This window comes from Drosophila simulans, chromosome 2R (assembly GCF_016746395.2).
Source record: "Drosophila simulans strain w501 chromosome 2R, Prin_Dsim_3.1, whole genome shotgun sequence".
Classification (NCBI taxonomy): domain Eukaryota; kingdom Metazoa; phylum Arthropoda; class Insecta; order Diptera; family Drosophilidae; genus Drosophila; species Drosophila simulans.
In genome coordinates this window covers 1,079,304-1,105,073 of record NC_052521.2, presented here as the reverse complement: position 1 = coordinate 1,105,073, position 25,770 = coordinate 1,079,304, and the positions used below count along the sequence as shown (strand labels likewise).

Sequence of the window (25,770 nt, the reverse complement as noted above, 5' to 3'; positions counted from 1 at the left end):
CTGTTTGTGAATAAGAGGCGCCACTCGATCAACACCATTATCCCTAATAGTGTGAATGCCTTCCACTGTGATCTTCTCACGCTGGCACAAATCCAGGACGAAGTGGTTCGACAATTTCCGGCTACAATATTCTGTTATTGTAAAAAAAGAGTCACCGACTCAGTCGATTCAGTCTAGAACCATTTGAAAGCACCCCTCCTCCCATGAGTTGTAAGATGAATGTTTTCCCCAAAGCCAAAGCCGTCTACTGCGACAATGAGCCATCATTGAAATCGCAAACAATAGTGGCTATGCTGGAAAACCAATTAGGCGTCAGCATCTCGAATGCAGCGCCCGTCCATAGCGTCTCCAACGGACAGGGGGAACGCTTCCACAGCACGTTGATCGAACGATGTTGATCGTGCTGGCCACAGCCAGATATAACAAGTCTATCCACCCTGTCATTAACAAGAAACCGGACGAGGTCACGCGGGTAGATCCGGACGATCCACGGACGATCGGCGGAACAGAGTATTTCAGGTCGGCGATAAAGTCCTAGTAAAGTCAAACAGGCGACTAGGAGAGGAGAGAACCATCGAGGCAGACTCGGTGACCGCAGTCCTAATTAAAGGGAGGGTGGTCCACAAGGACAAGATCAGGTAACCCGAGCAGAGCCCAGTTGCGGTTCCCTCGGAGTTTTTGTATTTTCATTTTTCATAGCCACTTGGCGTAATATTTTTAGTATAATCAAATTTCCTACATCTTCACTTGGTGGTGGTCAACTGCTTACTGAGGCACGACTAATTAATGCACATAATAGTTAAATTGATACCAAAACACAAGTTCGAATTAACGAACTCACCGACACAGTCAATCAACTTTTAAAAGTTTCTAAAAGTGCACAAATTGATAAAGGCCATCTTTAAGAAATACTATTAACTCGCAATAGAATCATTTTTATGGAACAACAGAACCTTTTGTTAACAATTACACTCGCAAAAATCAACGTTATGCCAAGCTTCCTAGATCAGCCCTTCCTAGAGGAGCCCACTAACACCCCCATAAGGAATATTTTGTCCGTTGCGTCCGTGAAAGTCCTACAATCGCTTAACATTTTGCATATCATAATAAAATTCCCCCAAGACCACAATGGCCTAAGATCACCGTCCTTCCAGTGGCACAATATGATGCGATGTTGAGGTTAGAGGATAATTTGGTGCCGGAGTGCAACGGAGAAATCCGCAACACGAAGAACTGCTCCATATCACCCGGGGCGACGTTCTGCCAGTTATTTTCGGTGAGCTCGAGCCCCCAAGAACTCCACGCTGGAGTCAAAGACACTAGAATAACAAGATGCGTAACGGCCATACATTGGTTTGGCACTATGCAGCGACGGCCAAAATTGCTCTCTGTCCGCTCGCTTACGCTGAGAGCGTAAGAAATCTAAAAATAAAATTTGCTTCCTTGTGTGAGTAAAAACAAAAGACGAAAACGTGTATATGTGTGAGTACTTGTGCTAGAAGACGACTTTCGGGCCGAAATCAATTCTGATCGAAGAAACGAATTTACATGTTTGGAGTTTTGCCAAATATAAAATTGGAATATAACAAAAAAAAAAAAATGAAACTGAAAAACAACTGAATATAATGCGCATTTTAAATAATAAAAATTGATCATTTACATAAATCATATTAAGTCATATGACTTAATAAATAGACTAAATATTTAAAGCAAATTCAAAGGAAATTATTATAACTACTGTAATTTAAAAGATAAATTTTCCAAAAATAACACATTACATTGAGAAATAAATATTTCATAAAAATAATACGTAGTAGTAAATAAAATAAATAAAATTATGAAAACTGTTTATTCCAAAAGTCATATCTTGAGGCACGAAGTGCGGACACAAGCACTCAACAATCATTGCCTTATTAATTTTTCACACGTCGTAAGCTGAATGCTCTAATGACATATATTCTAATATAAAGTAATTTTTGAAATTTGTTTTCGTGATATTATGATTCCGGCTATTACTATCTCTAAGCTTTATTTAAATAATAATAACGTTAAGGCAATGCAAAACAAGAATTTTTCGCATGGTGCCAATTGATCAAAAGTAATATAGATTTAATGTCAAAGAACTTCTATGGTGAAGGGCATATTTTGTGAAATTTACAATGCATGAGCATACGTGTGCACACATACAGTTGTCTGGTATCACTGTATGCGTAGAAAAGAGCTCTCGCTCTGGAACAAAAATTCGAGAGAGCCTGGAGCCACCTCTAGAGCCGCGGCGAAAAAATCGTGTGCCAAAAAACGTATGGCGTTACGCACCTTATTATTCTAGTGTCTTTGCTGGAGTCATGGCACATTGCGACACACAACAGAGCGACCTACATCCGATCACGTCGATGGATACCGACTAAGTTATAGCGCTCATAGCGGGAGCAATTTTATGCGCCCTTTTCTGCTTCGGCCTAACCTGCCAGCGAGCCACGAGGGCCAAAAAATCCGCAGCCCAACTAAAGGAAGTCCTTGCCCAAAAAGGGTCGGCCGAGGGCGGCTTTAATCTTGAGGGAGGCGTAGTTAACTAAGTTAACCGGGCCGATCGATCGTCCGCTCACGTCACCGGTCAAAGCTCGCACAATGCCGGCAAAAGCATTGGCAGAGCCCGCTATGAGGCTTTTTCTATGTTAGCTTTTAAGTCAGTTCGTTTAGGGCAATCCAATAATAAAGGGCAGAAGCTCATAAAACCAAGTCCGGCAATCTGTCGTTATCATTATAAACTATCATAGCTATCTGAGACCCTAGGCCAGAAGCCAAAAGGAAGAGAGCCATCTTCACAACATAATCATCATAAATCTTCAAGTGAATTCACTACCCCTCCTTCCGTACGAGAAACACCTGGAGATCATCGACCAACCGGCAATAAACATGCAGCCCCCGAACTATATTAATTTGCATACATTTTGTTTTGAAAGTGCTCCAGAAACTTTCCAACGCTTCATGAACTTTGTCATAAAAACCTCATTAACAAAATTGCCTTGTATAGTTAGATAATGTTAACTACACAGCATCTGCCAGAGGACACTTAGAATCACTGTTGAACTTTTAACCTTTTTTATTAGCTAATATAATTTATTAGCTATGATTATGTTTTATTTGTTTATTTGAGCTAGATTTTGCATCGATGTGCATATGCATGAGTTACGAAGGCGAGAGTTGAGCGACTTAATTGAAGATCAAAAGCAGAACGCTAGGCCAAAGATGGAAGAGAGAGCGCGAGAGATAGAAGCTTAGATAATAAAAAATAATTGAACACTTTAGGTGCCCTAGAACTTAATTGTGTCTCATAAGTTGGCAAAAAACAAACATATGAATTAAGGCTAGGAACTGCTGGCGGCTTCGACACCCGACGCTCAATACAGGACTTTTTTTAGAAACTCGACTAGGCAATTCTTAAGCTACAGTTAGGCAAATGTGAATTTTTGAAAAAAATTCACACTAAAAGTGAAGACTACTCAATAAAGAGAAAGTAAAAGCAATCATATTACTTCCCATTCCTAAAACATAAAACAAAATTAAATCATTCTTAGGACATTACCGCAAGCTCTTTCCAGATTTGCAGAAAAACCAAAACCCCTTATTGGTCCTGATTTTACAAAAGCATTTTAAGTTACTAATATTGCTAGTAAATTCGCCATAAGTGCCGTCCTATCACAAGACCATAAACCAATAAGTTTTGCAAGCAATTTATGGTATAATAGATATTTACATTCGTCCATATTTATATGGATATTTTTTTTTAAATATGTACTAGGTCATCATCAACGACTTTTCATTAAAGAACTTAATATGAAACAAGAGAAAATGCTATAGTAGAGTTCCCCAACTATGAGATAAGCGTTACTCAGCTAGTGTGAATGTGCAGGCGAAATTTGATCATTTTTCTGGGATATTTATTGGCGAATAAAAAAAGAAATATTTAAAAATTCTTCCAAAGTGACCGGTTCGGCGTCTTTAGGACGTTAGAGTGGGCGTGGGATTTATCAAATCGATAGAAATTTACAAGACTAATAAAATTATGAGGAAATATCTAAAAATGGTTAAAAAATGTGGTCGTGGCAGTTTTGGGCGTAATTATCGGCGTGGCACTCAGTATTTCCGCACGCCGATAGAAATTTCAAAGACTAATAAAATTATAAAAAAAAATCTAAAAATATATTTCAAAAATGTGGGCGTGGCAGTTTTGTGCGGTTTGTGGGCGTTAGAATGGCCGTGGCAGCATGGGTCAACAAACTTGCGCTGGGTCTCTATAATCAGTATGCTAAATCTCAACCTTCTAGCTTATATTTAGTTGAATATTTAGTGAATACAAGAATGCTATAGTCATAACGGTTACTCAGCTTGTGTGAATGCGAACGCGAAATTTCATCATTTCTCTGGGATATCGATAGATATTGGGGAATAACATGAGAAAACATTTTAAAATTCTGCAAAAGTGTGGGTGTGACTGGCTTGGCGGCTTTAGTGCGTTAGAGTTGGGCGTGGCAAAAAGTTTTTTGGCAAATTATGAATAAATATCAAAACATTTTGCAAAAGTGTCAGTTTTTGTCGGTTTTAGTGCGTTAGAGTGGGCGTGGCAAAAAGATTTTTTGCAAACCGATATAAAAGACTAATATAAATGTGAAAAAATGTGTGAAAACATATCAACACATTTTTAAAAAGTGTGGGCGAGACAGTTTTATGCCGTTTAAGGGCGTCAAAGTGGGCGTGGCAACATGGGTCAACGCTGTGTCTTTGTCTCTAAAATCTGTGTGCTGAATCTAGCTTTTATAGAGTCTGAGATCTCGACGTTCATACGGACAGACAGACATATTTGATATAGTCGGAAACGCTTCTTTCTACCTGTTTTTTACGATTCTAGTATAGTAGTACTTCTCTACGGGTAACGGGTATAACAATGTTTAGAAACGTTAAAACCAATTAGCTTGCGCCCTAAAAAGACTCCCCTACTCGGAAAGAAGAAAAAATACAAAAATTGCTAGATGAATATTTAAAAGAGGGTATTATTCAACCTAGCGAACCAGAATATGCTTCACCAACCGTTTTAATCAAACAGAAAATAGGAGACATACGACCATGCATAGAATTTAGAAAATTAAACAAGGTGTTAATTAATAATTTAAAAAGCTTAAATTCATTAATCCTTTCTCAGATTAGCTCAAAACCAGACAATTTTTTTTTTTCGTACGACCTGTACACGGCCACACCTCCCGCCAACCGACCGAGGGGCGCTGCCGTTTATCGGCGCAATATAGAAAAGAGAACAAAAACGAAAAAATAAATATAATATAAAAAAGTGTAATAAATATTAATATTAGTAAGATTTAATTATGTATTAAAAAAGTTGGAATTGATTGCTTTAAGAGCGAAAGACAGTCAAGATTACAGATATAATAGGATAAAGTCTATTATAGTCAGGACATAATACTCTGTAAGGGTCATGCAACTCATAGTTTGATGTACAATAATTTAAGATAAGGGGTATATAGTTTTTAGTGAATCTACTTGGAACCGAGAAATTAAGCCGACTAATCAAGTCGGGACTCTCGACATCACCACGAATAAGCTTAAAAATAAAGTAACAAAAACAAATAAAAAATAAATAAGCTTACAAAATAAAGAATATAAAGTATTTAGGATTCATTGTAAATGGCCAATGCATTAGAGGTGATGATAAAGGCATATATGCCATAAAACATTTTTCAGTTCCAGACAGAATACAATCCGTTTAAAGTTTCCTAGGCTTATGCTCATATTTCCGTAGATTCTTAAAGATTTTTCAACATTGGCGAAACCATTATATGACCTTTTGAGAGAAGATGATTAATTTAAATTTGTAGAAAAGGAAATGAACTATTTTTAAACAGTTAAGGAAAAGATAGTGCAGGTACCGGTTTTAGCCGATTATAACTTTAATGACAAAATATAACAGCACTGTGATGCAAATGCTCTTGGTTTCGGTGCTGAGTTTTGTCAAAATAAAGAGGATAGAAAATTACACTCCATATTAAATTCTTCGAAGCGAACAAACGACACTGAAGCAAAATATCACCGTTTTGAACTGGAAACAATGGCAATCATTCACCCACAGCGAAGATTTAGATTAAGTTGTAAGAAAAACGCTTTAAAATCATTACTGATTTTAATTCTCTTACTTTAACGCTTAATAAGATTAACCTTAATCCGGTAATAGATAGAATAGTAAATTATTGATATTATAGTTAAAAATTAGAAATACACGGTTTAAAAATACATCGTTTATGTTTTTCTTATACAACTTTCGGTTTTACTCCACGCTTGCGACTGTCTCTATGAATTTCACAAAAGGAACGCCTTTTCTGTTCTCTCTTGTCTCCCTCCTTTTATTCTGCTGTCGCTTTTCCTGTTGCTCTGCTGTCGCTTCTCCTGCTGATCTGCTTTTACTGCTGCTTCCCTTGTCGCGCTCGGATCCTGCTTTTCTTCCGCGAACAATACTTTCCTACATTCAGGCATTTCTGACTAATCATCTGTCCGAGATGACCAATCATCCTCGTTGTCCTGGATATACTGACACAACTTCATCTAATCGCAGCTGGTAAAAGTATTAGATGGTCCTTCAAAATCTGTTGCTTTCCGAACGTCGTATCTACCATTCCGCTTGAGCCTTGAAACTTCGTACGGTCCCTTATATTCTCCAGCCAACTTCTTTCCCGCAACGAACTGAGTCCGGCGTATGGCGACTATGTCTCCTACTTTATATTCGACTGCCGGTTTCCGCTTTCCGCTGTCCACAAGCTCCTTATTCAGCCCTCCGGCTGCCGTCGCTCCGCCTCCCAGCTGATCCATCTGCTCCTTGCGCTTGCGCAGTTGGACGTCGAACTCGGCCAACTTCTTCTCCTTGTCCTCGATCTCCTTGCGCTCGCCCACGGTGGCCTTGGCCTGGTGGTCGATCTGGTCGCGTACCTCCTCCACCTGCTTCTGCTGCACGTCGTTGGCGCCTGCTCCCGCAAGGGCAGCATGCTGCAGTTGTTGCAATTGCTGCTGCAACTGTTACTCCTGCTGCTGCAGCTGAAGTAGGTACTGCTCTTTTAGCTCTTTGTAGGACTTGCAACTGTAGAGAGAGTTCCTAAAATTACTCCTCATGTTTAGGGCGTCCACAACAAATCGGATCATCGAGCGTTCTTCAATGTTGCCAAGTGAAGCAATCTTTTCCATCTGCCGTACGAATTCGTGAAATGATTACTGCTTGCGTTTCTTCCGATCGCGGAAATGTTTGTGCACACATATTGTTGGATGAACTCCGTCTCCAGCAGCATACGCATTTCTGCATATTGGTGTCCGAACGTATAATCTAAAAACATCATTTTGGCACGAGCCTGCATTCAGCTCAAAATTATCAAACCAATTCTTCGCCGGTATGGACTCCTCGTCCAACTCCAGAATGATTTTCGCAAAGCTTTCCGCCGTCATCTAGCACCGTTGTTTCGTTCATCCGCCCCATCTTAATAGCCAGCAGCTAAACTAAATCTATTAACGTTCTTGTGTTTTCCTCGATCGAACTTCTTTCAATTAAACCAGCTGCGCCACTTTGCTCACCACTTGCTGATATATACTCAACTTATAGTTTTGTTATAATAGTAAATTAATGATATTATACCATAGTTCCCAATTGAAAATCACACGGTTATTACAAAGTTTAGGTTTTCCTTTAACAACATTCGGCTTTACTGTCTTTCTGAATTTCACCGAATGCCCCATTTTCTCTCAGTTCTCTTTTGTCGCTTCTCATGCTGAACTGCTTTTACTGCTGCATCTCTGGTCGGTCTTGCTCAGACCAAAGACACTAGAATAACAAGGTGCGTAACGCCATACGCTTTTTTGGCACACGATTTTTTCGGCGTGGCTCTAGAGGTGGCTCCAGGCTCTCTCGAATTTTTGTTCCAGAGCGAGAGCTCTTTTCTACGCATACAGTGATACCAGACAACTGTATGTGTGCACACGTATGCTCATGCATTGTAAATTTCACAAAATATGCCCTTCACCATAGAAGTTCTTTGACATTAAATCTATATTACTTTTGATCAATTGGCACCATGCGAAAAATTCTTGTTTTGCATTGCCTTAACGTTATTATTATTTAAATAAAGCTTAGAGATAGTAATAGCCGGAATCATAATATCACGAAAACAAATTTCAAAAATTACTTTATATTAGAATATTTGTCATTAGAGTATTTAGCTAGCGACGTGTGAAAATTTAATAAGGCAATGATTGTTGAGTGCTTGTGTCCGCACTTCGTGCCTCAAGATACGACTTTTGCATTAAACAGTTTTCATATTTTTATTTATTTTATAAATTTTTATTTTCTACTACGTATTATTTTTATGAAATACTTATTTCTCAATGTAATGTCTTTATTGGGAAAATTTATATTTTAAATTACAGTAGTTATAATAATTTCCTTTGTATTTGCTTTAATTGCTTAGTATACTTATTAAGTCCTTCGACTTAATATTATGTATGTAAATGAACAATTTGTATTATTTAAAATGCACATTAGATTCAGTTCTTTTTCAGTTTCAGTTCTTTTTATATAGTATTCCAGTTTGATATTTTTAAAAAGTGCGCAATTTCATCATATTGCTACGAAATAGGCCAAAACTCCCCAAATATGTAAATTCGTTTCCGCGATCAGAATTGATTTCGTACCGAAAATCGTCTTCTTGCACAACACGCACACATATACGGGTTCTCTTCTATTGTTTTTACTCACAGAAGCAAGCAAATTCTATTTTTAAATTTCTTACGCTCTCAGCGTAAGCGAGCGGAAAGAGAGCAAATTTGGCCATCACCAAAAAAGTGGCTGCATAGTGCCAAACCAATGTATGGCCGTTACGCATCTGTTTATTCTAGTGTCTTTGCTCAGACCCTGCTTTTCTTCCGAGAACAATACTTTCTTGCATACATAGAGACGATAAAAGTATGCATGTTGATGCTTTTAGTAGATGCTCGAATATTTTGACAGTATAATCGAAAACGTTTAAAGTTAATTTAGTAATCTCCAAAGCTAACGATAAAAAAATTCAAGAAATTAAAAATGTGTGGGAGAAAAAAGAAGTTATTCAAAATAAGAAAGGGAGAAACAGATTATTATTTTATGTTCGTACAGACATGGAAGATTATATTACAATGAGGTCGGACACATAGGTAGAGAAAAAATGTTAGATGTCATTATACCCGTTACTCGTAGACTAAAAGCGTAAACTAGATTCGTTGAAAAGTATGTAACAGGCAGAAGGAAGTTTCTAACTATATAAAGAGTATATATTCTTGATCAGGATAAATAGCAGAGTCGATCTAGCCATGTCACTTTGTCCGTATGAACGTCGAGATTTCAGGAACTATAAAAGCTAGAAGGTTGAGATTCAGCATACAGATTCTAGAGACAAGTCCGTAGCGCAAGCATGTTGACCCATGCTGCCACGCCCAGAAACCGCACAAAACTTCCACGCCCACACTTTTGATAAATATGCTGATCGTTTTTTACATTTTATTAGTGTTGTAAATTTCTATTGATTTGCAAAAAAATGTTTGCCGCGCCCCGATAACGCCCTAGAGACGCCGAACCGGTCAAGCCCACACTTTGGATCAATTTGAAAATTTTTTCTTTTTTCATTCCTCAATATCTATCGATCTCCCAGAAAAATGATAAAAATTTCGCGTTCGCATTCACTCTAGCTAAGTAACGGGTATCTTATAGTCAGGAAACTCGACCATAGCATTCTCTCTTGTTTTTAAATCTTATTTGTGTTCATATAAAAAATTGCTTAAAATGTGTTGTGTTATCCCCTAAAACGAGTAGGAAAAGATTTCTGGTAGATCTAGGTAGATCCAAAAAACATATTTTTATTGTAAAAGACGGTTTTACGGTTCGTTTATATGCTACAAATATCACTAATACAGCAAGCCCTAATGCATCATTTCATATAGGAGAAGTTGTTTTAGTTCCAAGAAGTTCAATGATTTGTGTTCGAGTTTGATGTTAAGCATGTTGCAAGATTGCGACTGGATCACCCGAGGCGAACGGACAGGTTGAAAGGTTCAATATAGGTCTGGGTCCAATGATAGCGAAACTAGTAGGACCGGAGAAAGGTATATATATATTGGGCCACAGTAATAAATAAAGATGAGCACGAATTAAATAATACACAACACCGCATTATCAAGCAAACTCCAAGCAAAGTGATTTTGGTTTAAAGCAAAGGGGAAAAATACTAGACGAATTTAAAGAGAAGCTAAAAGAATAAGTTAATATTAAAAAATGTAGAAATTTGGGAAAAAGTAGAAGCGAAGCAGAAAAAATCAAAAAAAGCCCAAGCGTATAACAAACGAAATACAATATGATTAGATCGCCAGAAAGCCATCTGAATACAAAATGAGAGACAAAATGGTAAAGAATTTCGACAGCACAGCATATCATCTATAAAATGGATTCCAAAATGTAAAGGACGTACGTAACCCGTACCAAGGTGTCTAGAGAATTCAAAATATTAAACATTAGAAACGATCACACAATTAAGCACTAATAATAAAAAACAAATAAAGTATGTAAATATGTAGAAAAAAATACAAAAACATTATAGAACTACAAACAAGCAATTAAAACCGTGATAAGGGTATCAGTTAGTCAGGACGGCGGAGTTATGATAGGTAACTCAAAGACCCACTGTACCATGTATTTGCATAGTTTTAGGTAGAAATATGAATTATATTGTCATCTAGCTCTTACTTATAAGCTAGCATTTAGCAATAAGAATGTACATCTAGCTCACTTACACATACATACACATAGCATTCGGGGGCGAGTATTTGAACGGAGGGGTCAAATAAATGAAAATAAATGAAATGAAGACATCGAAACTATAGCAGCGTTCACATCAGATTTTGTTATATGTTGTATATAAGATGTTTGTATCAGCTGATGTTTGATTAGATGAAAGCCGAGAAACAAAAATATGTTTTTTTAGTGAAACCACCGTGAGGGGTTTAGACACTGCAGATTTTATTTCTGAAGGTCCCACTTGTGCCGTTAGCCCGGACTCAATATTCCTTTGTGGTGGTTAAATTGGTCCAAATCACTGGTTGAGAATTCCAAGCTGGACTCCCTCCACAACGGATTGATCAGATTAATTCGAATCTTTTGATTGACAGCTGATCTGCTATGGAGTCGCTGTGGGGCGTTCCCCTTAGGCAACCTACCACCAGCGGCTTTCTTGCGCTTTGGAAATTCTTCTAATAGCTTAAGACTATTAATCTGCGAATATAGCCCGGAGAGGAGATCATCAGATCCTCGAAAACTATCTCTAGTCCTTTCCAGCCATTACAACGGTTTTTTAAATTGGGGCCCTTAGCTAGGTCATTACTTGTTCGGCCGCTGGAACCAGAGCATTTAGTGTGCACCATTTTATTACATAGCCAACAAGTCATTTTTGGCTGTACATGTTATATAAACAGGCGGCATTTATTTTGAAAGCTGACAACATTAGTACTACCCATATTTTTTGGATTCGGACAAGTGTACAAAAACACAAAATCACATTTGCAAGCGAGTTGTCAAATGTACAGCATGAGCGCAGTCTGCGCGCTTAGAACTTTAGATTTTGTGTGATAGAGCGAGAGGGCGGGTGCATAGTGCAGTTTATGTGCATTCAAGAACAACACCAAACTGCGGACAACGCACAAAAGAGAGGGTACATCAAACACAAAGACAGATATATCAGAATAAAATTATTAAAGAATGTATTAAAAACCGCCACTGGTATTAACAAACGCAAAGGCAAATTCGAAGCGTAGAAAAAGCCCGACGTTCGCTTTAGAGTCTAAGAGAAAAGAAATATATTTGATATGCATTTGATTTGACTATTTTTCCTCGAACTCTATACGTGTTTGTCGACAGGTGAGACCGTCACATTTCGCACTGAAACCAAAAATGGGCATTCGATTAAAAATCTTACCTTTCGGATATAGTCAACGAAAACATTTTATATAGATCTTGATCGGCGTCGTTTAGTTTTATGCCCTTGGTATCTTCCTCATCAAATGATCCAATATCGAAGGCATCTGCGGCATTTACTTCCCCTCTAGGGGGTACTAAAGGTGGAGTATATTTTTGTATGTAAACCTGGTGCCAATCAATTCCACAGAAAAAATTGTGCATTTTTACTTCATCCGCGCTGAAAACCAACAGTAAGGGGTGACAAAAAGAAAATATATTAGTGCTCTGCGTTGGAAAGGGGAGCTTTACAATACGCATATTCCGAAAATGGTCACAAAAATTGTCCCTATTCCAAAACTCGGAGCAAAAGGAAATTTCGTAATTTGCGCAAATTTATCAACCATACTTTGGTTTTCATCAATGTAATTTTTTCCTGTTACACAATTATTCTTACCCATTTCCCATGCACCCAAGCCTTTTAGAGACGTCCCTTTGAAGTAACATTTCCAACAAATTCTTTAGTTCCAAAGAAAACGATTCTGGAAGTTCTACGTTCTGCAACAAATGAGGAATTATGTATTAGGATATACGTATTATCATTACAAAAACTTTTGAAGAAAGTTCATTTAAAACAAGAGGAAATGCTATAGTTGAGTTACACGACTATCAGATCCCCGTTACTCAGCTAGTGTGATTTTTTTTCATTTTTCTGGGATGTCGATAGATATTGGGAAATAAAATGAGAAAAACTTAAAAAAATTTTCCAAAGTGTGGGTGTGCCGGTTCGTCGAGTTTAGAGCGTTAGAGTGGGCGCGGCAAAAAGTTTTTTTATAAATCGATTGAAATTTTTACTATTATTATTATGAAAAAATATCGAAAAATGGTTCAAAACGGTTGTAGTTTTCGGCGGTTTTAGGGTGTTAGAGTGGGCTTGGAAATTTTTTTTTACAAATAGATAGATATTACAGGAAAAAATATTAAATAATAAAAATGTTGAAAAATATAACCATTTTTATTAAAAGTGTAGTCGTGCGGTTTTGTGCGGTCAACCAACTTGCGCTGCGTCTTTTTCGCTAGAATCTGTATGCTTAATCTAAACCTTCTAGCTAATATAGTTCTTAGATCTCGACGTTCATATGGACAGACGGATATGGTCGGCTATTGATCCTGATCAACAATATAAACTCTTCCTTCTGCCTGTTAGATACTTTTCAAGAAATCTACTATACCCTTTTACTCTACGAGTAACGGGTATAAAAAGGAAGCTCCGGAAATCAAAAGGTTTTATACCCTTTCAGAAACGGTCTATTTATTCCTGTCTAGGATCACTAGCCCTTTGAGTCTGTCCGACTGTAGGAACGGCAAGGTATCGGGAACTATAAAAGGTAGAAAGTTAAGTTAAGCATGTACATAGATTCTAGAAAATTTTAAAAACGTTTAAAAACTAGTTTTTTTCTTATTTCTCTTGCAAAATTTTTTTTTTCTTTAATATACCAAAAAAATTTTGGCAGAGCGCAGCCTAGCGCCAGTCTTACCAGTTACCATCGTCTTGTCTTACCAGTTTCTATCGATGTACCAAATTATTTTGGCCCACAAACCGCAAAAAGCTGTCTCACCATCAATTTTTAACAATGACTTTTTCCCACTCTAACCAAAGCTGCCAAAAGCCATCACGCATTTAAAAGGTATTGATTTTTTTCATGATATTATTTACCAATATTTGCCAATTTCTATCGATATCCCAACCAAAATTTAAAAATATTACTTCACACTTCTGAGCTAAGTATTGGGTATCTGATAGAGGAGGATATCGACCATAGCGTTCTCTCTTGTTGTGATTTTAATGATGAATTTTTTATATGAATCACAGGCTCGAAATTAAACCCGTTACTACTACTCATAAATTTGACAAAATATGTCCTTCATCTTAGAAGTTCTTAGACTTTATTAACTTTATTCACTTTATAGACGTTTATTACAAAGTTAAGTTTTCCTTTAACAACATTCGGCTTTACTGTCTTTCTGAATTTCACCGAATGCCCCATTTTCTCTCAGTTCTCTTTTGTCGCTTCTCATGCTGAACTGCTTTTACTGCTGCATCTCTGGTCGGTCTTGCTCAGACCAAAGACACTAGAATAACAAGATGCGTAACGCCATACGATTTTTTGGCACACGATTTTTTTGCCGTGGCTCTAGAGGTGTCTCCAGGCTCTGTCGAATTTTTGTTCAAGAGCGAGAGAACGGAGAACGCTACAGCTAACAGCTCTTTTCTGCGCATACACTGATAGCAGACAACTGTATGTGTGCACGCGTATGCTCATGCATTGTAAATTTCACAAAATATGCCCTTCACCATAGAAGTTCTTTGACTTTAAATCTATATTATTTTTGATCAATTGGCACCAAGTGAGTTTCTCGCAGAGCCAACAGTTTACCCCGTTGGGCAGGAGGAAGCGAAGGCAGATCTGTCATAAAGAGTACCGCCTCACCAGCAGACAGCAGCAAGAAGCTACAGTCAGCAATTGTTTAATGACTAGCAATGGTACCACCGAGAGCAAATAATTTTGGAATCCAACGAAAGACTGTTGGTATGTGATGCTTAAATTGACAACCTATCGAAGTTTAAAAACTGCTTCCACAGAATTCTTCAAGAACTGCTCAAGCCCTCGTTGGACTTCTCCCAGCTACCAAGAGCCAAGCCACGTTTTTTTTATTATACGAACTACGGTATGTGGCAAGCACGATTCATACGCCCTAGTGGAATTATGCCTACGTACTAAATCAAAAACCTCCCTGTGCTCTTCAGTCCTTACTCGCTCACCGGGACTGACAGTCAAGGTATGACTTCGATGAGCACGACGTGAAGCCAGAAGCCGGCCGGACTCGTTTCATTATATTAAGCTGTGTCCCAGCTCCCATGCCTCCCTGTTCGCCAACAATTGCTGAGCGGCACTGCTTTGCTGACGATGTGGCAATAAAAGCAGTCGCCAACAATTGCTGAACGCAGAACAGGCTTTGGGCTGACTCTACGTGGCTCCGGTCTTGTGCGCCGCGATTGCTAGCCCGGCTTTCTCGAACCAGTGGATGGCAGCTCAATCGTGGTGTTACATTTTTCTTGCAAGTCTGCAATTGATTTGGCGACTGCTTTTATTGCCACATCGTCAGCAAAGCAGTGCCGCTCTACTCTCTACTACTACTCTACTTTTTGGGCCAGCTTCCGTATCGTACCAGAGGGCACGGTCCCTAAAGTAGCTGCCAACGACCATCCTCAGGTACTTCGGGACCAAAATACTGTTCATGGCTCCGAGGATTACGGGCCATTTAGCGTTGTTGAAGGCGGTCTTTACTTCCAGAGTCTGAATTGCGCAGTATTCCTCTCTGTCTCCTAGCCATCTTTCACCAGGCAGAGGGGTCTTGGTTATGTTACTCACGGCCGAGAGAGCGTCCAGGGTACTCTATCTCTTCCGGAAGCCATATTGCTGACTTCGTTGATGGCCTCTAGTCGAGTATACAGTAGGCATAAAGGGCGGTAGCTGTTCGCAGCATGTGCTGGTCCCTTGCCTTTCGAAAACAGGACTAGTTTCTAGTTTTTTCACCTCGTTGGAAAGATTCCGCCAAAAAGACATTGCTGAAAGGTGGCCCTGCTTTAGGACTGCTATCGCATCGTTTGCGTTCATCAGCACTAATGATATCTGCGTCCCATCCCGCATCTGGAAATGAGCGGCCAGGCAGCCACTAGCTCCTATGTTGTCGTAGCCTCGTCCAGTCCGCTGCAGGATAGTGCTATTTATTGCGCACCCGTACGCACAGGGGCCAAATCTTTGAACGTCGCTTCTAGATCGCTCTTAAACTTGGAAACGCTTTCCGAGGCTATTCGCTCTACTTCGAGCAGCAGCTCACCTTGCTGAGTTCTCCGTATTTTGCGTACGTGTCTGCCCAGTTTGCTAAGGCTTGGGTCCGATCTTGGTTTCCGGAGCATCTCTGCGTACGAAGCCTCGCCCGTCTTCTTCACGATCAGTGGCTTTGGCTTTGCAGGCGCATAGGCTTCACCTTGGCCCAATCTTCAGCCGTGCAGATTCTGTCTTGGCGACAGATGCATAGCTGCCTTGCTTGGACTTGTTTGGTTGTCGGATTTCCTGCACCGTTGCTACCAGTAGTATGGTTGCTCGGCTTGGGCGCCTGAGCTTTGGGCACTTGCCCCTTTGGCACCTGCGCCTTCTTGCTAGGCTTTTGGACATCCGACTGGGTAGCACTGCTCATCACGGTGCTCGTTGGTGGTCCCTTCGTTCAGCTCTATCGTCCTGTTGTTAAGAGCTACGAGTTCAGATACTACAACCTTGGTCTCTCTTGTGACATGCCACTGGGTCTCAAAACCGGATAGCAGGATGTTTATCTTGCCAGTCATCCTTACGAGGATGCATTTAAGGTCCTCGTTCTGGAGTGCCGTGGTCAGGTCCGAAGACCAATGGGGATCCAGCTGGGGACCAGCCTTTTGCGATGGTACGGTAATCGTGGTCCAACTGCAGGAGCAAAGTTCTCCACCTCTACAGCAGCACTGATGTCGCTAGTCAACGGCGCAAGCCACCGCGGGAACCGCGATTCTGTCTCCCTGAGTCGGGTTTCGTCCAATAGTAGGGGATCTCGAAAGCCTATACGCCACCTATACGGGTCGTTGAGATTGGGGGACTGCCACCATTGCGCTATCCATCAACTCTAAGATGGCCTAAGGGGACGATTTTTGGTATGTCCGCGACCTTTGTGCCTTTTTCCTATTCTTAAAGAATGGTACGCACCAAAGGAACCAATATCAAATCAAATTTTAAGATTTTAATTTAAGTTCGAATTACGCGCTCTACGGTCGAAACTCAACACTGATCTCACCGTTGAGAGATCAGATCACTCCCACGATCACCCATTGCGAAAAGTTGCCAGCGCTATCAGCTGTTTTTATCAGCAGAAATGGCCAACTTAAAGTATGGCCTTTTACATGCAACGCACGGTCATTTCACTCGCCTAAGTAACGCGCAAATCTATGGCACAACTCCACCGTGTGGTTTTGTAAGTTTTCCGCAAGTACCGACCGAACCAACTCCGTAAACAACGAAAATTCGCGCAGCGTTAACACAAGACGTCCGTCTGCACGACAGTGTAGACTTGCATCTCGCCAAAACCATGTGTTCACATATGAACGTGACAAAGAATATTGGTTGCCTCACACCGTAAATTAAAAATAACAACAACAATAACATCTTATTTAGATCGTTCTAACATTTTGGTCCTTTGAACCAACTCTGCAGTCAGAACACAAGCACGTTAAAGTCTAATTTGTTGCGAGCGCATGATTAGCCACAGGCTGCTAACATGTCGGTTGTTTTGTTTTTCGAAATTCTCTGCAGTTTTTTCGCACCAGTAGTAAAAAACTCAGAGATTGCTAAAATTGTGGTTTTTTGCTTTTTTTGCGTAAGAAACTCAAAGATTTTAATCGAGAACCTAAGAGTCTGATTTGTTGCGAGCGCTCAATCAGCTAAAGGCGGCAAAAAAGTGAAAAAAATAAAAAAAATTACAAGTACAATTCTGGATGACAAAATAATAAACAAATTTCTTAGTTAATACACGGTTGTTGCGTGACGTTGGCGTTACGAAGGCCAGAAACTGTTCGGTGCGGCGGTGTTCAATAAATAAAAAGTTCAAAAGTGAAACACAAAAACTCCAAAACCCAAATAAAACGAGTTTAAAATTAATAAAAGAAAAGCAAGAGGCCGAAATTCTAAGAGATGAATATCTCGCAAACGACATTGAAGCAGCAACAACAAAACAACTCGCAAGTTACATTTTTAGTTCAACACCAATATCAAATTCAAGGCAACATCGAAGGAGCAAGGAAGATCATCTGTAACCACCTCCAACGGAAGCAGCAGATAAGTTAGCTTTTAATATATTTAGTGGACAAATTGAATTTATATCAGTATGCTATCTGAAACAATAATTAAGGTCCTAGCACTGGCAAGCCTAACAAGATAAATAAGAGTGATTTAATCTGGTGAAATAACTAGTGACTATATCAACCAAAAAATGTTTTCAGAAATTTTTAAAGTAATTGAAACCTTAAAGAGTAAATATTCGAGCCTTAAAGATATTTCTGGGACTAAAATAGAACCTAAGAAAATTGAAAGTGACCCAAACTAGTTGGCAGGGGTTTTCGACAAAAATTTCGACCAATTAAGAGAGTATTTAAAACTATAAAAAAAAACTATAAAACTCTTGAGGGGTCGCCGGGAAGTTTCCCTACTTAGAGCTAATAAAGTAGAATTTTTATGTAGTAGAACAAACAGTAAAATAAAAGAGTTCTACAAAAGATACAAAAATTATATCTCTTTTGACGAACCAGTCGAAGATTTAGAATTTGACGTCAAAAATATTTTAAACATACTAAACGAAAGGATGAATTTTTCCGAAATAAGAACCGGCACTAATAACGGGGTATTGGTAAAGAATGGAGTAGTTATGGATGGGATAGATGATACAAAAAGTATTACCAAAAATACAAGTTCCCACCTTTACTGAAGAAGAAAAAGAGTTGGACTTTTTCTCTGAATTATTTAAAAAATAAATCATACAAGATGATAGAGAGCATTTCTAAAGTATAATTATTTAAAACATGGGAACCAAGAGGAATAAAAATAGGAGAAAACAACACAGAATGCTATAGTTAAGTTACACGACTATCAGATTAATCAGAGTAATGGGGACTCAGCTAATATGAATGCGAACACGAAATTTCATCATTTTTCTGGGATATCGATAGATATGGGGAATAAAATGAGTAAAAAATTTAAAGAATCCGTTCGGCGGCTTTAGTGGCGGCAAAGTGGTTTGGCTAATCGATAGAAATTTACAAGTCTAATTAAATTATGAAAAAATATCCAATAATTTTTAAGAAATGTATGTGGCAGTTTTGGCGGTTATAGGACGTTAGAGTGGGCACGGCAAAAAGTTTTTTGGCAAATCAATTCAAATTTACACGACTAATAAAATTATGAAAAAGTATCCAACAATTTTTCAATAATATGGGTGTGGCAGTTTTGAGCCGTTAGAGTGGGCGTAGCAAAAAGTTTTTTGACAAATCGATATAACTTAACACGACTAATAAAATTATGAAAAAATATCCAAAAGTTTTTCCAAAATGTGGGCGGTAAACGAAGAATAATAGAAATACTATCCCTAAATTAAAACTTTGTGCTGCACATCTCCTCTCAAAATTAATAGATAAAGTCGGGACAGCAACTGGAGGTCAAACGAAGGCATATGGCTGGATTGCACGGATTAAAATGGGAATAATAAAGACAAATATATTCGACAGCAAACTGACGAGATTAGAAAAGTTAAGGAGATCGAGTGAAGACATGTTAAGTCCGAAGACAACCCCGCAGACATAGCATCTAGGGGTGTAAAGCCAGAAAAATTTCTAGATTGTAGAATTTGGTGGATGGTTATTTGGCTATGGTAAGCCAAGTCGAAAGAATACTGGCCAAAAGAGGTTGATTTAGATAGTATAATTATTAGTACTGCATTAACAGAAACCTTAAAATTATAGATAATTACTGTATATATCTTTAGATTTATTGAAATAAAATTAAAAAGCAAATCATTTCCCACATATCTTACAGTAAATAATATAGGTAGCAAGTGCATTAATAACAAGAAAACAGCAGGAAATTCAGTTCAGAGATGCATTGTTTAAACCACCAATAAGATATCGATACTAAAAACAAAATATTAGGATTGAACCCATTTTTAGATAAAGGCGGGCTATTAAGAGTGGGAGGTAGATTACAGAATTCCAGCGCTGAATTTGGAAAGAGGGAGAAGAGGATAATGTGTTTTCTGATAATGGAACAAATTTTGTGGGCACCGCCGGAAAATTGAATGAAAATTTGCAGAAAACTCAAAGAAAACAATAAAATTATTCAAATTTTAGAAAATGAACAAATTGAATGGCATTTAATTTCCCCGGCAGGACCTCATTACGGAGGTATTTGGGAAGCTGGAGTAAAATCTGTAAAATATCACCTTAAAAGAATAATAGGCGACAATAGTCAATAAGTACTATATTATTTATGAAGAGATGGCAACTCTTTTATGCCACATTGGAGCGGTGTTAAATTCAAGGCCTTTTTATAAAGCCAATAGTGACAAAGACGATTTAGAAGTTCTATTAACTCCACTACGGACGAAAAACTTGGAAGTTTAGATAGATAGACACTAATTCAGAAAATTATACGGGAGTTTTGAATTAATAGGAGAATGATTATTTAAACAAGCTTTACAAAGAAAAAAATGGAAAATATGTATGCATAATATTTATAAAGGTTATTAATAAAAGTTGAAAATCGTCACCCAGCAAGATGGCCCTTGGGGAAAGTAGAAAAAGTACATAAAGGAAAAGACGACCGGACCGAGTCAGGGTAAAGCTACAAGATGGATCACTTTAAAGGTTTACAAAGGTTTGCCCCTTAACTGGAATTGAGGCTAAGATACGGCCTATTCCTTTTAAAGAGGCAAAAGTTACTCGTAGTAGCTCCGGAATCCATAGGCTTAGAGTAATGGCTATAATGTTATTCCTAATGTTAATTTCCCAAGCATCGAATGCAACTTTACCTACACAAGGAAAACATATGTGGTCAATTGAAAAATTAAACAACACTAGTTCAATTTATCAATTTCTTCTAAATGAAAATGTATATTATAAAAATAATAATTCATTGTCGGTTTTATTGGTAGCGGCTCAGAAAATCAGCATTTCCCAGTTTGGATCCCTTACGGTAAACTATATCGAAGTTATTGAGGAATATAGAACGACATTCCGAGGAAAGCTTGTAATTGTTTTTTATATTTTGGTGTGGAAGCTTATTGAGTTGCTTTTATTTTGCCTCTAGAAGGCATTTATATTTAATAGATGGTTTACGAAAGTAACATTTATCTTTACGAAGGCGCAATACAGATTTTGCAAAACGTAATAAAACTTCCTTGAGTCCTTTACTAAACGTACGTATGTAAGTGTGTTGTCCCTTGGCGATCCCGCACGGCGACAGACGCGTTGTAGATGGCCTTTTATGCCGCATGAGTGGCAAAACACGAAATGGTCGCGCGACATTCGAAACAAAATTACAATTCCGTGCCAATGTGCGCAGTGCTGCAATGTAATTGTATGAAAATGGTAGAATGCGGTAATTTCGGAGGGGCGTGTGCCGAAATGATCTGTCAGTAATTTTAAAATTGTGATTAACTCCAGCTCACTCACTCTAGTTGGTGAGGATAATGATGCTGATAAGTCATATAGCGGCTCGCCGGCCAGCGTTTTATTTTCTTTAAATTTTGGTACGTTAAACTCTTTTCCACTGAGTTCCTTAGCCTTCATGGAAAATCCCAAGTGCTTCTACTTCAGCAAGGATTTCCAGTTCGTAACTAACTTTCTTTCGCCACCGGAAGTCTTTTTGCTCATGTAATATACAGGATGTCATTGATCATCGTCTGGGGATTTCTGTATCAAAACGGTGCCCAACCCCATATATAGTATGCAGCTCAGTCTCCTGCTGTTGAAGAGCAAGTTTAATTCCGTGCTTTTGTGTGATCAGCATCTAAATATTGTTGAAAGCAGACATCTCTGAATCATCAATGACATTTTTATACATTTTTGTATTAGTCTTATATATATATCTATCTATTCGCAAAAAAAAATTGGCACGCCCACTTTAACGCCCTAAAACCGCCCAAAACTGCAACGCCAGCATTTTTGAAAAACTTTTGAATATTATTTCATAATTTTATTGGTCTTGTAAATTTCTATAAACTTGTTGCCACGCCCACTCTAACGCCCTAAAACCGCCAAAAACTGCCACGCCCACATTTTATAAAAATTTTAAATTTTTTATCATTTTATTCCCGAATATATATCGATATCTCAAAAAAATAAAAAAAACTTCACTATAGCATTCTCTTTTGTTTAACCCGTTACCCGATCGATTCCAGAGACATAGATGCAGCGCAAGTTGTTGCCAAGCCCACTCTAACGCCCACAAGCCGCCAAAAACTGCCACGCCCACATTTTTGAAAAATGTTTTGTTTTTTCTTCGTTTTATTGTTTGACAAACATCACTATTCGCTTGCTGAGTAACGGGTATCTGATAGTCGGGGAACTTAATTATAGCTTTCCCTTTTGTTATTCCCCAATATCCATCCATCGATATACTAGAAAAATTATGAAATTTTTTGTTTCCGCTAGATGAGTAACGGGTATTTGACAGTCGGAAACTGGACTGTCTCTTATAAGGAAACAATAATTCAATTTATTTTTAATACTATTTGCCGATTTTTTAAAGCAGGCTTAGCGATTTTCATTTCCTCATTCGTCCCTCTCCATGGGATAAGTAAACTTTAGCTATATAACATATATAACTGTAAATATTATTATCGTAGCATTTGCCAATAAAAATTAAGATTTTTTGTTTTGTACATATGAATAACCAATATGCCCCTCTGTTTGTAGGTATAAGCACTGTGATCTTGAGAATATAAGCTAGAAAGTTAAGATTAAGCACGAAGAGGAGTAAATGCATCAACAACTTGCTTCAGAAAATTACAGGTTTTGTGGTTGATAAAAATATCTCAAAATATTAAATTAATGTATTTAAAGAATTTGTAAACATACCATAGTTAATGTCATTTTGTCAATTTCTAGCTTATCCTTTGTTTTATGTTGTCGAAATGGAGAATGACCTTTAAGCAATTTATATAACATACATCCAAAGCTAAACCAATCTGCGCACGAATCGTATGATGTTCCTTTAGATAGCACCTCTGGAGCCATATATCCATGAGTTCCCACTGAAGCATGCGGTTTCTTTTTTGAGAAGTCGCAAGCCAATCCCAAATCAGAAATTCGTATGTGTCCGTTTTCATCGAGCAGTATGTTGGCGGGTTTTAAGTCTCGGTACACAATGCAACGTTTATGCATGTGTTCCAATCCCAAAATCACCTAATATTTAAAAGGGGTTAAGTTGGAATAAAATATTTAATGGTATTTCTTACCTCAGCTGCATAAAATTTCATTTCATCCTCACTGAAAATACCATGTTGAGATAAATGGTAATGAAGATCACCACCGTTCATTAGGTCTAATATAAAACATAGTTTATCCGGCGTATGAAAGGCATACGTCATACACACTATGAACGGACAATCAATCTATGGAAATTTTTAAATTACTGAAGCACAATACTATTTATAAACGATCTTACTCCAGTGCTGACTGCTTGCAACATGTTTCTTTCATTAAGAGCTAGCATTTCTCCTTGTTTCATTTTAATCCGTTTTTTGTCCAAGCATTTCATAGCATACATTTTTCCAGTGTCAGCTTTTCGGCATCCATATACTTCTCCGAAACCCCCCCGACCTATTATTCTATGAACGCTGAAATCGTTCATAGTTAGCTGAAATATATCAAACGGCAATTGCGAATTAATATCTAAATAATGAAACACATGTACATAAAATAAAAAACATAGGGCGTAAAATTTAACAAGAGAGATTGCTATAGTCGAGTTCCCCGACTATCAGATACCCGTTACTCAGCTTGTTTACATGCGATCGTGAAATTTCACAATTTTTCTGGGATGTAAATCGATAGATATTGGGGAATAAAATAATAAAAAATTTAAAAATTTTTCAAAAGTGTGGGCTTGAGCGGCTTTAGGCCATTAGAGTGGGCGTGGCAAACAGTTTTTTGGCAAATCGATAGAAATTTACACGACTAATATATGAAAAAATTTCACACCCACATTTTTGAACCATTTTTCGATATATTTTCATAATTTTATTAGTCTTGTAAATTTCCATCGATTTGCCAATAAACTCCACGCCCAATCTTACGTCCTAAGCCGCACAAAACTGCCATGTTCACACTTTTTAATTATGTTTTGATATTTTTTCACAGTTTTATTTGTCTTGTAAATGTCTATCGACTTCCATAAAAACTTTTCGCCAGGCCCACTCTAACGCCCTAAAACCGACCGAAACTGCCACGACATATTATGTAAAATTGTACTTCTATTAGTTGCTTAAGATAATAGAAGATAATGATTAACAGAGTCAAATGCTTTACTAAAGTCAGTGTAGAAGGTTATTTTTGAAGCCCTGTAGGAAGATAGCTCCAAAAGGTTGGTGGTTGTTGATATGCGTTTGATAAAACCGTGATGATTTAATTTACACATATTTCTTGTTTTTTACACGTTCATCGTAGTGTAAAACGGTATAACTCGAAGAATACAAGAAAAATAAATTTTTAAGAGGACTCTTTGCGTTCGCCATTCAAATAATTTAAATTGCTATTCAAAAGATCAACAGGGAAATGTAATAAATAAAGTTCCCCTTCTAGAAGGGAATTATTAACAGAGTCAAATGCTTTACTAAAGTCAGTGTGGGTGAAATCTGTTAGAAACACTGTATTAAAAAGGAAGTTAGCTCCAAAAGGTTAGTAGTTGTTAAGCTGCTTTTCATAAAACCGTGCTGACATGGTTATATAATTGACCTACAAAGGTGCTGCAAAGTGATAACATTTCCGAAAAGATTTGGGATAGCCGACAATTTAGAGATTCCTCTGTAATTGCTTGAATCCAATTTGCTACCATTTTTATGAAGAGGAATTACAAAGGACTCCTTCCGGACAGGCTTAACATGATGAAGATCGTAAAACAGTGAGATTTTAGATTGGGACAAAACATTAAATTCGACTTTGATACCGCGTAAGAGTATAGCTGCTGGGTATGAGGTAACTTAGAATACGGTATTTGAAAAAACTTGGCAAATGGATCGGTTTTTGCCTGATCCGATGTTTTCGTAGTATTATCAAAAAACAACAAACAAAAACAAGAGGGAGAGAAATTGTTTTGCGCTTAGTGCTAACGAAATTAAAAAACTGTCTCGTATCCTGTGCTAACAGGAATTGTCGATTGTTTTCTTTGAAAGTGGGATAATATGAATCTTGAAGTTGAGTAAGAGATGCTACTCTGGACGAAACATACTTTCAGGAATTGTTCCAAGACATAGAAAAAAATCGACGAATATAGCTTCGAGTATAATTAACTTGCGATAACGATAAATCGAACAGACCGTCAGGAAAGTCATGTATATAGGGAAAAGGGATATTCGATTTTTCTTCTGGGGACCACATTAAGCCTGGTATATTCAAATCACCTAGAACTACCAATGGGCCCCTATCAGACCATCTATTTGAGACGGATTGAATAGCGGACAAATGATTTAGATATTCTGGGAATTCAGTAGACGGCGGCGGAATATAAGAGCACGTTACGTAAACAGATTTATAGGAAATTACAGCTTTCCACATATAAATTCTGAGTAACGGGACGCGTTAAATAGAACCTCCATAAACACGGTGTCCGCGGCCCTCCTTTCACCTACAAATTAGCCATGCATGCCCACACTTTTAAACAATTATTCAAGTTTTTTTTTCATAATCTTCCGCTTTAATATTATCGGCTTTTGTTTTGCCTTGTATATAAGACAATATGTCAGATGATATTTAATCAGGGGAAAGCCGAAAAACGAAAATTTGTTTCTTCAGTGGATCCACGTGAGGGGGTTTGACACTGCCGTACTGGCACTGTATTTCTGAAAGGCCAACTTGTGCAATATTTATTTTTGGTGGTAAACCGATTAAGAAACCAGTA

General features: G+C 38.0%; 1 protein-coding gene across 6 annotated transcripts in view; it reads right to left on the bottom strand.

Annotated features, from left to right (window-relative positions):
* Positions 1 to 25,770, bottom strand: part of LOC6739534 (G protein-coupled receptor kinase 1) — a 101,178-nt gene that overhangs the window by 11,338 nt on the left and 64,070 nt on the right. For 4 of the 6 annotated variants that reach the window (XM_039292445.2, XM_039292444.2, XM_039292446.2 and 1 more), the window contains 5 exons: positions 23,320 to 23,511; positions 23,111 to 23,266; positions 22,731 to 23,057; positions 12,477 to 12,577; positions 12,042 to 12,260 (listed from right to left, as the gene is read on the bottom strand). In XM_039292445.2, the coding sequence (XP_039148379.1) occupies positions 12,042 to 12,260; positions 12,477 to 12,577; positions 22,731 to 23,057; positions 23,111 to 23,266; positions 23,320 to 23,511 (995 nt within the window). The remainder of the gene's footprint in view (positions 1 to 12,041; positions 12,261 to 12,476; positions 12,578 to 22,730; positions 23,058 to 23,110; positions 23,267 to 23,319; positions 23,512 to 25,770) is intronic. The other 2 variants (XM_039292449.2, XM_039292448.2) reach the window with 2 other exon arrangements.